Genomic DNA, 13,095 nt, shown 5'->3' with positions numbered 1-13,095 from the left:
AGGCCCGGCTTCCCTCTCCATTCCCAGGCCCTTGTGTACGGCCGGTCAGCTCTGAGTTTACAAAGACGCCAAGCAGCCAAAAGAATCGGGGTTTATGTTCCCTTTCAGTCTTTCACAAACATGTTAGTGATCCGGCTTTTCTTGCCACTAGGGGAATAAGTAGTGACAAAATGTGCGGGGTTTTTTCTGGCTTAAACTTCAGCGTTCGGGCTGTTTATGATCTGTCTCTTCATAATATGTTTACTTGGAGCCAGCGACTTCTCGGCTCCGAAGGAATGTGCTTTCTGTCCGCAGCAGCCCTGATGCTTTGACAATGATGAACACGTTTGAGTTGTGCTCCCTTGTTTACCAGCCTCCTTTTGCTAGCACATCAAAAGCGTTTTTTCTCTCCTCTAGCACAATGGTGTATATTCATGCTGGCAGCCTTCCCTTAGAGATTGGAAGCATCACTTTATTGGCGCTTCCCACAATGCCATGTGAAACTTCATTTGTTATTACTTTTTTTTTCAAAAATTGCGTTTCACGGAAATCTATTTGTAGTTTGTGACATCAGGAATGATAGTTGAGAAAAATGACCCCATGCTTTAAAATGGTGGGTTGCATTGGCTCTAGGTTGAAGGTGAAAGTTTGATGATGTAATTTGGGTTCATTGATATGCATATGATGGAACCCCTTTCCACAAGAGAGCTTAGGTGTGGCCCGCACTGGTCTTTGAGAAGGACACACAGTCTTCTAGAAACTAGCCTTTCTTTCTGGCAGCTGTCCTTGGACACAACCTGAAGGCTGGGGATAATGTGGGCCTAACTATCCTTGAAGCGGGGAGAGCAAGGTGAAAGTTTCTTGTTTGTCGGGAATGAAGCATCCTTTTTCTCATTTGGACATGACACTGGTGATTTCTTCTAATTTTTCACCATAGGTATTGAGCAAAAAATACTTTAAAATAATTAAATAATATTTTAATGAAATAATTAAAAATAATCCTAACAACCATGGATGGCAAGGAAACCAGTATGGTGCATTCTGTTTGAGAGATTCAGTGTCTACCGGAAACCTCTAGACTCCTCCAAAATGTGAAAGTGATTTGCAGAGTAATTAGTGAAGACACACACTGTGAGCACATGGTTTTTGCATACTGTCTTGGGCTGTCTTCACTTGAACAAAAAGAGGGACATGTTTTACTTTAAAATAACTCAAGGCCCTTGTATCTGAAATGGGAAGTTTATCTTAATATAAAAATTTCTGCAAATTTTCATTATTTGGAATCATTTAATTCCTTGGAACACTTTCATTTGTATTTTCTAACTGCGCCCTCAAGGATCTGAAAGGATTTCATTAAAAAATGAAGGAAAAGAATTGGTATGCCAGGATTTCTCACTGATTTATGTTTTTGACTCTTGTAAATGGAACATGAAATGAAAGGTCCGTGGAAGTCTCTGGAGACTTCTTTCATTTCCAGCCTTGGGTTTGTCAGCTGGGAGCTAGCTCTGAGCCAGATAGTGACAGCCACTGACACACGGGGGGATGGGTGATCAGTGTGTTCCGAGATTCCTGATTGGGTTTCCTTGCTGTGGATTAAAGCCTTCATCTGGCCACTGCACACCAGAGAGCTAGTGGTATATACTGACTGGATGCGGTTTTGTGTAATAGAAATAGATATAAAAGCATGAGTTAATGACGATCATGCCTTCCCCCGAGTGCCCTCCACGGGAAACAGAGAGTAAAATAACCAGACTGATTACCCAAGGCCAAACTAACAATTTATTTTTCATGCTGTGTTGTTCTTCCGCAAACCTCATGTTAGATGCTATGCTGATGGTGGCCGAGAGGCTAGAGGGTCCTTTCAACATCGAGTCGGTCATGGATCCCATCGATGTGAAGATTTCTGATGCTATTATGAACATGCAGGATAATAGTGTGCAGGTGTCTCAGAAGGTAACGAAGGCCGGGGCTGGGAAGGCGAGGCGGGGGCCCCCTCCAGCTGGTTATCTCATGTGACCACACTCGTTCCGATGCAGGTGTTCCAGGGATGTGGACCCCCAAAGCCCCTCCCAGCCGGACGGATTTCCCGTTCCATCTCTGAAAGTGCCTTCAGCGCTCGCTTCAGACCCTATCACCCTGAGGAGCGCCCGACCACAGCCGCTGGCACTAGTTTGGACCGACTGGTGAGCCCTTTGGCAGGAATGACCATGTTTCACGACAAAGAACTGAAAACATTTGCTCGAATGCGTTTTTATTTGGAAGGCTTCTCAGGGTGGGTCTTTCAGGTGAAGTTTTGCCAGCAAATTGCACGGGGATGTCAGTGAGTCTGCCTCTCTGATTTCCTGGCTCAGAAAGTTCATCCGTAGTCAAGGAAATGAGGTGCAATGAGGCTTATCAGAACGCCTGCCTTTTGTTTCACCGGCTGGGTAACCTGTAAATTAGACCCTGAGTTATAAAAGCCCTGAGAGGAGAGACTGCATCTTATCATTGTATCCCCGGGGCCTGGGACCTCATGGGCCTCAGATGGTAGTTCTAATGAGGAGGTAGAGTGGATCTAGGCAACTTCTTCAGAGCTTGCATTTCAACTACTAATTCACTTAGGTGATTTGATACATTTGTGGATAAATTTGATCTGCATTTTTCTCTTGTGACTAAAGAGGTACTCTGGGGATGCTTCAGAAATGATCAAAGGGCACATCTGTAGGTAGTTTTGCGTTTTTATAGAGGTCTCTTTTTTTTTCCTCTCTCTCTTAATCAGGTTACTGATGTCAAGGAGAAACTGAAACAGGCCAAGAAGTTCTGGTCCTCTCTTCCTAGCAACGTATGCAATGACGAGAGGATGGCTGCAGGAAATGGCAATGAGGATGACTGCTGGAATGGAAAAGGCAAAAGCAGGTTAGACTCCATTGAAAGGATTAGCATTCTCTCCCTTTTAAATGCCTGGGGACCTTTCAGACAGGGTTTTCTCAGTTCTCAGTTGAGGTGTCATGAAGCATTTCACAATAGCTAGCAACAACATGGAAGGGCTGGCCAGAGAAGTACTGGGAAGACATCCAGCTATTTGCAAAGAGTACTGGGGCAGAAGTTTGTTCTAATAGTGTCCTTAGTTTTATGGTTTAATACCTGTGGTCTTTTGCCTGATGGCTTGGCCTCATCAAGTACCAGTTCTCAAAGCTGTCTCATTCTCTGACTTGATGATGCTCTGTGGCCCTCCCCTCCTAGTACCTTAGATCAGTACTCTGACCCACCAACCTCTGCAAAATGGATAGCTTTCAAAAAGGTCACAATCAGATTAGAGACACAAGATGTGTACCCGGGAAGAGAAGAAATTCGGATTCTTCGAAATGGAAGCCCTTGCCATTAATTGTGCTCAGTGGAGATTCTAGAATCTAGGCAGAGATCTTTGATGAGCTTCTGTAACTTTCTGTTTTCCTGATCATCTTAATGGGGCCCTTTCTCACATTTCAGGTACCTGTTTGCGGTGACAGGAAACGGATTAGCCAACCAGGGCAATAATCCAGAGGTCCAGGTTGACACCAGCAAACCAGACATCCTGATCCTTCGTCAAATCATGGCTCTTCGAGTTATGACCAGTAAAATGAAGAATGCTTACAATGGGAATGATGTGGACTTCTTTGACATCAGTAAGCATCTGTGCTTCGAAAGTACGAATTGTTCTTGTACAACTTGTGATGAGAACGAGAATGAAATCTCTGTTTCACTCTTTTTCCAAAATAGGTGATGAAAGCAGTGGAGAAGGAAGTGGTAGTGGATGTGAGTATCAGCAGTGCCCTTCGGAGTTTGAGTACAACGCAACTGACCACTCTGGGAAGAATGCCAACGATAAAGCCAGCAGTGCTGGTGCCCCCCCTGGGGCACAGCCCTACCTCCTCATTGTCTTCTGCATCTTGTTCCTGGTAATGCAGAGAGAGTGGAGATAATTCTCAACCTTAGAGAAAAAGTGTTCATCATCAAAAAGTTAAAAAGGCACCGATTATCACTTTTATACCATCCTAGTGACTTTGCTTTTTAAATGAATGGACAACAATGTACAGTTTTTACTATGTGGCCACTGGTTTAAAAGATGCTGACTTTGTTTTTTTCATTCAGTTTCGCGGTGGGGGAAGGGACTTGCACATAAAGTCAGTTCCTGCTCCCCCAGAATCATGTTAACTGTGGCTAACAGTGTAGGTACAGAAACTGTAGTTAGTTGTGCATTTGTGATTTTTATCACTCTGTTTGTTTGTTTTTTTCTTTTTGTTTGTGGGTTTTTTCCCTTCCATATGATCTCACCTTGTTTCTTACAAGCAAACCAGGGTCCTTTCTTGGCATGTAACATGTACGTATTTCTGAAATATTAAATAGCTGTACAGAAGCAGGCTTTATTTATCACGTTATCTTATTAAAAGAAAGCCCAACAAGCAGTAAAATTGCCATTGATCCCTGTTGTTTTAGTTGCCTTATCTGGAGAGGAGAGGAGCTGATTTTGTGTTTTTTTATTTTTATTGTTAGAACAGAATGTGAAGGCACAGGGGGACTTCTGAGCCCTTTGTCAGGTTGTATTCGAGCATCAGTACAGAAGAAGGTTATACTTCATTTATAGCTGGTGACTGGAAGAGACTGAGACTGCAGACTACTCATTTTGGTTGAGTCGAATTGCATAAACTAAGATCACATAGCGATAGATCCATTTCTTGAAGCCACTTATACTTAAAGTGTAACCCATCTAGAAGATTCTTAATGCATTCTCCCTAGAAAGACATAAGGCATTCAGCATATCCCAGTTATCACATGTTCACACTTAGTTTAGGGTGGGTTGGGTTTGGCTTTTTTCAATCCAGGCACATTAGCAAGCCGCTGTGTGCTGGTCTTCGCGTCCACACTTGACCCTCTTTGGATTAATATCCCCACGGCAGAAATAAGTGACCAGCAATCTCCTTTGGTCCCTCTTGTTCCAGATTTCAAACCGGTCATGCTGGCTGTCCGGGGCCTAGCCAGAATAAGAGTACAGCCTGGGCTCAGAAAATAGCTGTCAAAAATAGCAAAGGTTTTGTCTGTGTGTGTGTATTTGCATTTGGTTTTGGATCCCAGGTTTTTAAAAGGATGCTAAGGTGTTCTTATTTGAGTCTTTTTCTTGCCCAGCCCCCTCTGATAAGGAAGGCAAGTGACCTGCCGTGCGTGGCTCACAGCTGTGTGCTAACCAGCAGCCAGGCAGCCCACCTGGGGAGAGCTGAGTGTCCAGATTTTTTTAATGTGTTGTTGGGGTTTCTTTGGGGGGGTGGGGGAGGAGTGGGAGTAGGATAACGCTGAGAAGCCTCCATCTTAGTGGTGGCCCTCAGCCACGTCGGTGAACTAGCGTAGGCATCTCTTGCCCCAGGCCAAAGACGAACCACTGCCTTGGTCCCGTAGGAGCCCTTTCCTTGCATCCTTTCCAAATGACGGCTCATAAAACCATGAGAATGTAACAGATCACTTTAAACGGAGTTCCCAGAAGTCTTCAGAAAGAAGAAAATTTCTGCAAGTCTCTTCCTGCTTTAGACAGCCATTACCATCCCAGCCAACGCTACAGAAGCTGAAACCCACGGGAGAGGTTGTTTGTGTTATTGTTCGATCTTCAGTTGTAAAAGTAATTCTCTATTTTTATATTGAAACATAATTACTTGATAGCTCAGGGTCTACATTTCATTCAACTTTTTACACCAAATTCTGCAGAATGGTCAAAATTGAATATTGGGGGCTGTTGTAAACAAGAGGCTTAATTTTATTAGAAGTAGCCAGTTATTTATTAAAGCATGATGTTAATAAAATAGGCATATTCTGGCTGGTGTGTGTAAGTGTTTTGTTTTGTTTTTTAAAACAAATCACAGAAGGCATAAAATTGAAAAGGCGCTCCATTTATGTATGAGGAAAAATTGATTGTAAATAGCTAAACTGCCTTGTGAGAACTTGGAAAATGTGCTGATACTTAGTAACTACCTCAGTTGTGAGGAATTTCCTTTTTAGCTTAGTCTGCTATTACTTTTACTTGGTAGAAATGAATCTGGTCTCCAAAATGTGGCTCAAAGAGTTATCCCCATAGACCTTGTTAGATTGTTTTTAATTTAAAACCTTGAACTCTGCCCAGCTGTTTTCTTTCAGTCAAGTTCTTGAAACCAATAACATTTTCCGAATTAAATATTCTTGAAGGTTCTTCTGGAGTCTAACTGATTTGTTTTCTTTCTTTGCATTTTTTTCCCTGTTACCCTTTTATTATTTAAATTGTCTCTTGCTTTTGAATTCGAACTAAGAAATAAACAAATCTTAGATTTTTCCATTCAGGTCTGACTGGATAACTCTTGGCTTCTGACCAGCTGGCAGGCTCACCCCATCCCCCCACCCCCGCTCCGTCCTCCCTCAAACAAGAATAAAGGCAAGTTGAATATTTTAAAACCTTAAGAGTTCAGAATATGAGGGAGGTAGAAGAAAAGCCGGGTGAGGAAACCTGACTTTTCCAAAGTCTCAGTTAATTGCATGTGAAGGGTTTAGCTTTACAGAGTCATTCATGAATTATTTTTCTTTCAAACACTTCACCCACTCTGTACCTTAAGGGACAACATTTTATGACTCTTAGATTTATATTTTATTTCAAAAAGAGTGAGTAATTGGCACCTGCTATTTTGATAAAAGAAAAAGTACAAAGAATTGACTTAACATTTTTGAACTTTGGTTCCTGAGTGTTAGAAACCTAACAGTTTAGATTTAAATTTTTTTAACAAAAATTAACACTTAACAATTTTAAGTAAAATTTATCACATGTGATTACAGAACCACTATAAAAATAGATATAGATGGTGCTACACAAAATTCTTCCCCTTTTGAGTTGACAGAATATATCTATTTGCAGGGCTAAAATGTAGTGTGTTATAATGACCGTATCTTCCACAGGAGGCTTCTGTGTGTGTGTGTCCTTGCTCTCGAGCAAACACTAAACTACCAAATACAACTTTGTCTTTTCTGAAATAAGAAAAAAAGCACTAAACTGAGAAAATTCTTCTACCTTAGAACTTAGTGGGGAAAATATAATTTGGCCATGATATATATATCTCCATGATACACTTTAAAAATTGAGTTTCTACTTTTAAACTCCTAATTATTTTCTTCTAAAAATCCTATTTCTATATGTGAAAAATACCTAGAGGATAACATGTAATGTAGGAACTCCAGTCCGTCGGTAAAGCAAATGCCATTTAACATTTGCATGTCTAATTTAGTTTTTAAGTAGGTAATACATTGACAAGGTTTAAAAACCAAAACACATACTATAAAGGTAGAGTGATAGTTTCTGTCCTGTTCCTGCATCCATTGGCCCAGTTACCCCCTACAGCCTAGATAAACATCTTTCAAAGTTTCGCTGAACATATACAAGCAAATATGAACAGAGATTTTTCTTTCAGACTTTTTTTTTATATGAAAGGTAGCATATGCTCAGTAATGTTGTATATTGTTTAGGTGAACTTTAAAAAAAATATTGAGGAGGAAGAGTTCCTAAAGATAAGGATTCTTGTTCTAATGTCATGGCTTCTCTGTGCTGTCACAGTTTGGATCTTTGTAGCATTTTGGCCAAGATTAGGTAATTTTTCAAGAAACAAACATGGAATGAAACGAAGAACAATTTGGCATATTAGTGCTGTAATCCCGGAATGCCCAATTAGCATTCTCTCTGTGGGTGTGAAGGTTCATTTTTGGTACCTTGTGTCCATATCATCACCAGTGAAGAACACATTGGCCAAAGCGATTGGGAAGATCCTCTTAGAATACAGCACATCGATGGCAATGTTAATGCTTGGAAAAGGTTCAAAGGAAATGCTATGCCTCGGAATCGACTCATTCTATTAAAGTACTCATAATGTTTCCTCAAGCCCAAATGCCTTGAAGCAGTATCAACCGCCGTGTAGGATGCCAATGAGAGTATTAGGAAAATGTGTGGCAATTGTCTGGCTTACCTCATGAATTAGCTGCCCGGTGGTCGAATCATCAGGATATGTAAATGTCCAAGTTCAGTTTTCATGTAAAATTGAATTCTCACTCATCACTGTTTGAAGTCACGTCTAAATTCAGTATTAATAAGTAAAAACTACAGGAATCCATTTCTTAGCATGAGTTGTCCATGTCTGGAACAAAATGCCCATTTCCTTCTACTTTTGACATTTCTTAAAAGTTAGGAATTCTGGGGGGAAAAAGTACAGGATTGTTGAAAAGAAAAAGATTTTCAATCCTACCAGGTCAAAGCTGCTGAAAGGTGACAGGTATAGTTAAAGAATTGAAGAAACAGCGCATGTCTGATGACCCAAGGTGCCTTTCGAAAGCATTTATGGTCTTACGGACTTTGGTCAAAGCTCTCTGAGCTTTGAGGAAGTTTTGCAACAACTTCCTTGCCCCACTGTATGTTATTGTGTTTCTTACAAGACAGGGTTGGAAGTCCTGTGTTTGTGTGTATATACATGCGATCCTGTGTACACACAGAGGTGTGTTCGTGTATTTTCAAACACTTTAACTCCCAGGTAGACCTTACCCTCTAGGCTAGATACTGTCTGTTGCCGGTGGTGTGTGCTTAGGGAACGCAGACTTAGGGAACGCAGAATAATAGCCTAAAGGAAACACAATTAGGAAGATAAGTTCTGCCAAGAAAAAAATTACACACACAGCACATATAAAATGCACTCCAGATAGAATTTCTTAGATTTACCACTGCCTGTGACTTGCTTTTCTGCACCACCATCAACAATCCCAAGCTGACTGTAACCCGCTGTTCTTGGTGACTCACCACACGTGGCACTGGGTACCAGGTTGGCCACAAAGAAAATCATGGTCAGCAGGCGATTTTCCTAAACACACACCAGGGCCTCAACTCTACATTGGCCTTTAAAGTAATCTTTAGTGCCCCTGTTTTCTTGTCTCTTTTAAATGTAAGGAAAAATTGTCTTTTACTCTCCTGTTTGAGTTCTGAATACTTGCAGCAAGGTCTGGCAGCAGCAATGGGCAGCTGTTTGGACATATTTACTGTAAAAAGAAAAGTAGCTCCTTACTGTTTATAAGGAGTATATAAGTCTGTTCCTTACTGTAAATAAACCTGTAAAAAAACTGAGCAGTCAGGCGGGAGGAACCTGTGTGCCTGGCACTCGAGCTGGGCCTCATCTATGGGCTCACATGATCCTCCCGAGGAGAAATCCTTCCATTTTGCTGATGTGTCAAAGGACCGGAAGATGGGTAACTCGTCCAAGTGGTGACAGGTCAGAAATGGGCTGGATCTGGAGTGGAGGTCGGTCTGCCACAAGAGCCTGTTTGTTTCTCTCAAGTGCCGTTTTTCCTTCAAGCACCTTTTTTTCCCATGTTCCGCGTTGTCCGAGTCATCAGGAAGGGCCAGGGCTTGTGTTTGCACAGGTAGAGCTGTCCGGGTCCTGCTGAAGGGCAGGGTAAGGGTCATGGCAGACACTGGTAGACTTTGGTGACCCAAGTACAGGGCAGGGAGTCAAGGACCACCTGGAGACAAATCTTGATGTGAAGGTTCTGTAACGTCACATAGTGGCTCCTTGCTCAGTGAACCTCAAAGCAGAAAGAGCTTGGAGGACAGTGCAAGGGGGACCATGTGGTCTCTACTTGCTGGTTGTTGAAGAACCGACATTAAGTCAAATGATGCTGTCCATCCTCCCCAGGACAGCCTCGGGTGACCCTATGTGAAAGGGCTCTGGGGATGCCTTGACAGCTGTGTTGCTGGGAAGGGTCAACTTGCTGAACACAATCTGTTGAGAAAAATACCATGGTTTATGTAGGGAAAATTCATATCTGCTTAATCAGCCGGAGCTTTGTGAGGAGGTAAATACATCTTGGGATAAATGGGGCCCAGTGAATGTTATCTGGGCTTCTCAAAGAGCCCTTGACAAGGTTCTACCTTAAAAGTTCCAGCTGCGTTAGAGATTGGACACAAAGAACCCAGGTAACAGGCACTGCTCTGGCGGGGGGAGTACCAACCACAGCAGCTTCTCCTGCTGGACTGCTCTTCGTGCACATTAGAAAAAACCATCTGAAGACGATCTGCGCTTTAGGGACAAATTCTGACTGGCCATTTCCTACCCTGGGTGGGGGAGGGGCAGGTGGGAGAACCTGGGGGCTTTTGTTGTTGTTTCATGAACAATATTCCCATCAGGCAGTATGTGCTGAAAACCTTTGGGAAGTTCCTAGTCTAAGGGTATTCAGACTAGTGTTTGATCTCAACCTTGATACAAGGTCCAGAGAGACATCAAAGACCAATAAGGACTGCCAGCTCTGCGTCACTCACTGCGGGGAGGGAAACAGAGGAATGGGACTCCCCTTTAGAATCGGGGTCGTGAGAAGGGTGAATTCCTAGAACTAAAGGCAAACTACTTTCTTAGACTGTGTGAATGATCCATTTTGAACAAAGAGTTCTTACTCCGTGAGTAGTGACTTGGTTAAACCAAGGATGATGTAGGCTGATGATGAACAAAGTCCGTGGACTCAAGAAGTGGGTCAGAGGAGGGGGAATTCTCTCATGAGCTCTTAGTGGGCAGGACCCAACACTGGCTCTTAGTACCCTGAGTGCTACAGGTTGCTTCACACACTTAGTCGAGCCCTGGCTGGTCTGGAATTGAAGGGGTAAGGGCAGGGAGGTGGGACTAACGGTGGTCTGGGGATGGTAGTGGGATAGATGTGGATAGCAAGGGGGCAGAAAGGAAATGTGTGTAAAAAGCAGCGGTGTTGGGTTTGCAAATATAGGACTACGGAAGGGTGGGATCAGCATATGAAGCCCTCAAAAGCCAGGCAAGGCGATTTAAAACTTAAGTGGGCACAATCTAATGCAAATGCTTGAATAGGGCTTGACCTGAGGCCCGAGTGTATAAAGACGATGAACATGGTAGAAGTATGGGGTCGTCCTTGGGCTTGGCAACGTGCTAGCACTGTGCTCTATAACCTGAAAGGGTTCAGCTCCCTTTATACCCCATACACTCTAGCCTCCCCCAAACTATCTTGATTTGGAGCTTTCTGGTGAAGACAGCCCAGTTCCACCAAGTGGTACTTTTCGAGCATCCAGGCTCAGAATGCAGCCAGGCACCTAAAAGTGGTCGTCCCAGACTCCCGCCGCTTCATACCCTTGGATTCTGGCCAGCCACAGGTGCTATCTTGTCTGTTTCTTCAAGCACTGCCTCCAGCTCACCTGCACGGCCCTGCCCCACAGGCTCTGAGAGCTCCTGGGCATTTTTGGCCAGTCCCTTCTGCTCTGGTCTCCTGGCTCTGGAGAGAAACACATAGAGGGATCCCCGGAGTCTGGGTTCCCAGATGTCATCCTGCGGGGACCTGGGCTTGCAAGGGGTGGGGGATCTCTTCAAGCATCAGACAGCCAGCTAATGGAATGAGTGGTACCAGTATATATCAGGATAAGGAGGAGCCACTGTGATAAAGGGGTAGGAGGGGCAGAGCCCTGCCAGCTGGCCTCCTGCCGTCCCAGGTGGCTTATGTCATTTGACCCCTTGGGTGAACAAGATCAGAGTTTGAAAACTTCAAAGCAGCTGCCTGACTTCTTTCTGGGCTTTTCTCTTAAATGAAATCAATTGCTGCCCTGTCTAATGCACGAGGTGGTTACGAGAAAATCCTGGGAAAAGATACACACACCAGGACTTCGGGAGCTGGCGAGTACCATGGTGCTCCAAGGTAGGGAGCGCCCTTCTAGCAGACGATGGCATCAGGAGCTGCTTCACCCATCACGGGCCTTTGCCCAGAGCAGTGGCTGACCATGTTACAAAGCCTGGCTCACCAGGCTGCAGGGCCACTAAGACCCCTGAGGCGGGCTGACTGCATTTCTGGGGCCTGGTCACTGAGCCCCACCTCCAGCAGTGGGCCTAGGTTGGAGCCTGGACAGGAAGGTGCTCCAGCTGCTGGGATTCTGAGATCCTGGCCCCAGCTACACCCTGGGTGCCCTCTCTGTGGGCTGCACATGGTCCGCATTTAGAATGGAGCTGGCCTGTACACCTAGTGTCACCAAGTGATAGCAGGAAAGCTGCATTCAGATCAAAGCCTTAGGCTGAGGTTTTCTAGAAAAAGAGCAGATGGGCATGAGAAGCCTGGTTCTTCCCGGCAAGAAAATGGTCTAACTCTAATAATGACACATTCTGATTTGGGGGTTCAAAACAGGAGAATTTCCAAAGGGTCTTTTTACCCACCCTTTCGCTGTTCTCCATCCCTAAAACTCCCCTCCTTCCAGTCCTCCCCATCAGTGCCGCTAGGGGAGAGGACCTCCACACACGAAGCCTCTTTCCCCGGAGGCAGGCAAGCAGGACACTCGGGTGAGCACCTCGATTGCCCATCCCCAGCCCACTCTCTCCACTTCCCTCCCCAATCTCCCGCCAGACTCCGAGATCCTGGGGCATTGCCATCTCCTTGATAAATAAAAGCTCATCTTTCTTGGTCACGTAATGAAGCTGCTCCATCCCTCTGGTTCCAGACTTGACAGGGAGACAGGAGAAAGTGATGCGGAAGTGTGTCCCGGTGCCAAATTCCCATTTGTATTTCCCAGAAGAATTCAAACCAGTCTTGGAAGGACAGGGAGTGATGGGGTGAACTGGTGCCAACAAAACGTCCTCTGGGGCTTTTTAGGCTCTTTGGCATGTTTCCCCTTAGACTGGCCCTGTGGTCTTCAGTGTTTCGCAGAGTCAAGGCTTTGGCAAAAATGAATAAGGGAAGGTGTACTTCAAGACACAGCCTGTAGTGAGCAGTAGCCCCAGTGCACATGGAATAATGCAAAGCTGTCTTCATGGCTGACGTCAAGTTGGGGAAAATGTGAAAGTCATTTTATCAGCTGTACCCAGCTTAGAGAGAAAACACTGTACAGTTTCAACATGTTAACTGATTACCTTAAGAAGTTGCTGAATTAACATGGCACAAAATATGCCGTCCAGTAATTTACGTGGCACTTGAGGACCCTTCACCCACTCCACCAATGTTAATGGAGGACATACTAAGTGTCAGGCATTGTTCTGGGCACTGCGGATGAAGAACAAAACAAAATAGACTTGGTGTCCACTCTGGTGGAGCTCACCACTAGTGAGGGAGACAGATACACGATCA

General features: G+C 44.2%; 1 protein-coding gene across 1 annotated transcript in view; it reads left to right on the top strand.

The window, feature by feature from the left end:
- The window catches only part of GPC4 (glypican 4), a 100,974-nt gene extending 94,806 nt beyond the window's left edge, over positions 1 to 6,168 (top strand). The window contains exons 5-9 of the mRNA XM_006215968.4: positions 1,802 to 1,932; positions 2,016 to 2,162; positions 2,738 to 2,874; positions 3,448 to 3,623; positions 3,718 to 6,168. Coding sequence (XP_006216030.1) covers positions 1,802 to 1,932; positions 2,016 to 2,162; positions 2,738 to 2,874; positions 3,448 to 3,623; positions 3,718 to 3,920 — 794 coding nt within the window. The 3' untranslated portion in view covers positions 3,921 to 6,168. The remainder of the gene's footprint in view (positions 1 to 1,801; positions 1,933 to 2,015; positions 2,163 to 2,737; positions 2,875 to 3,447; positions 3,624 to 3,717) is intronic.
- Positions 6,169 to 13,095: the final 6,927 nt, after the last annotated feature.

This window comes from Vicugna pacos, chromosome X, assembly GCF_048564905.1.
Source record: "Vicugna pacos chromosome X, VicPac4, whole genome shotgun sequence".
NCBI classification, from domain to species: domain Eukaryota; kingdom Metazoa; phylum Chordata; class Mammalia; order Artiodactyla; family Camelidae; genus Vicugna; species Vicugna pacos.
The sequence above is the reverse complement of the archived record's forward strand: the minus strand, read 5'-3'. Positions and strand labels throughout refer to the sequence as shown.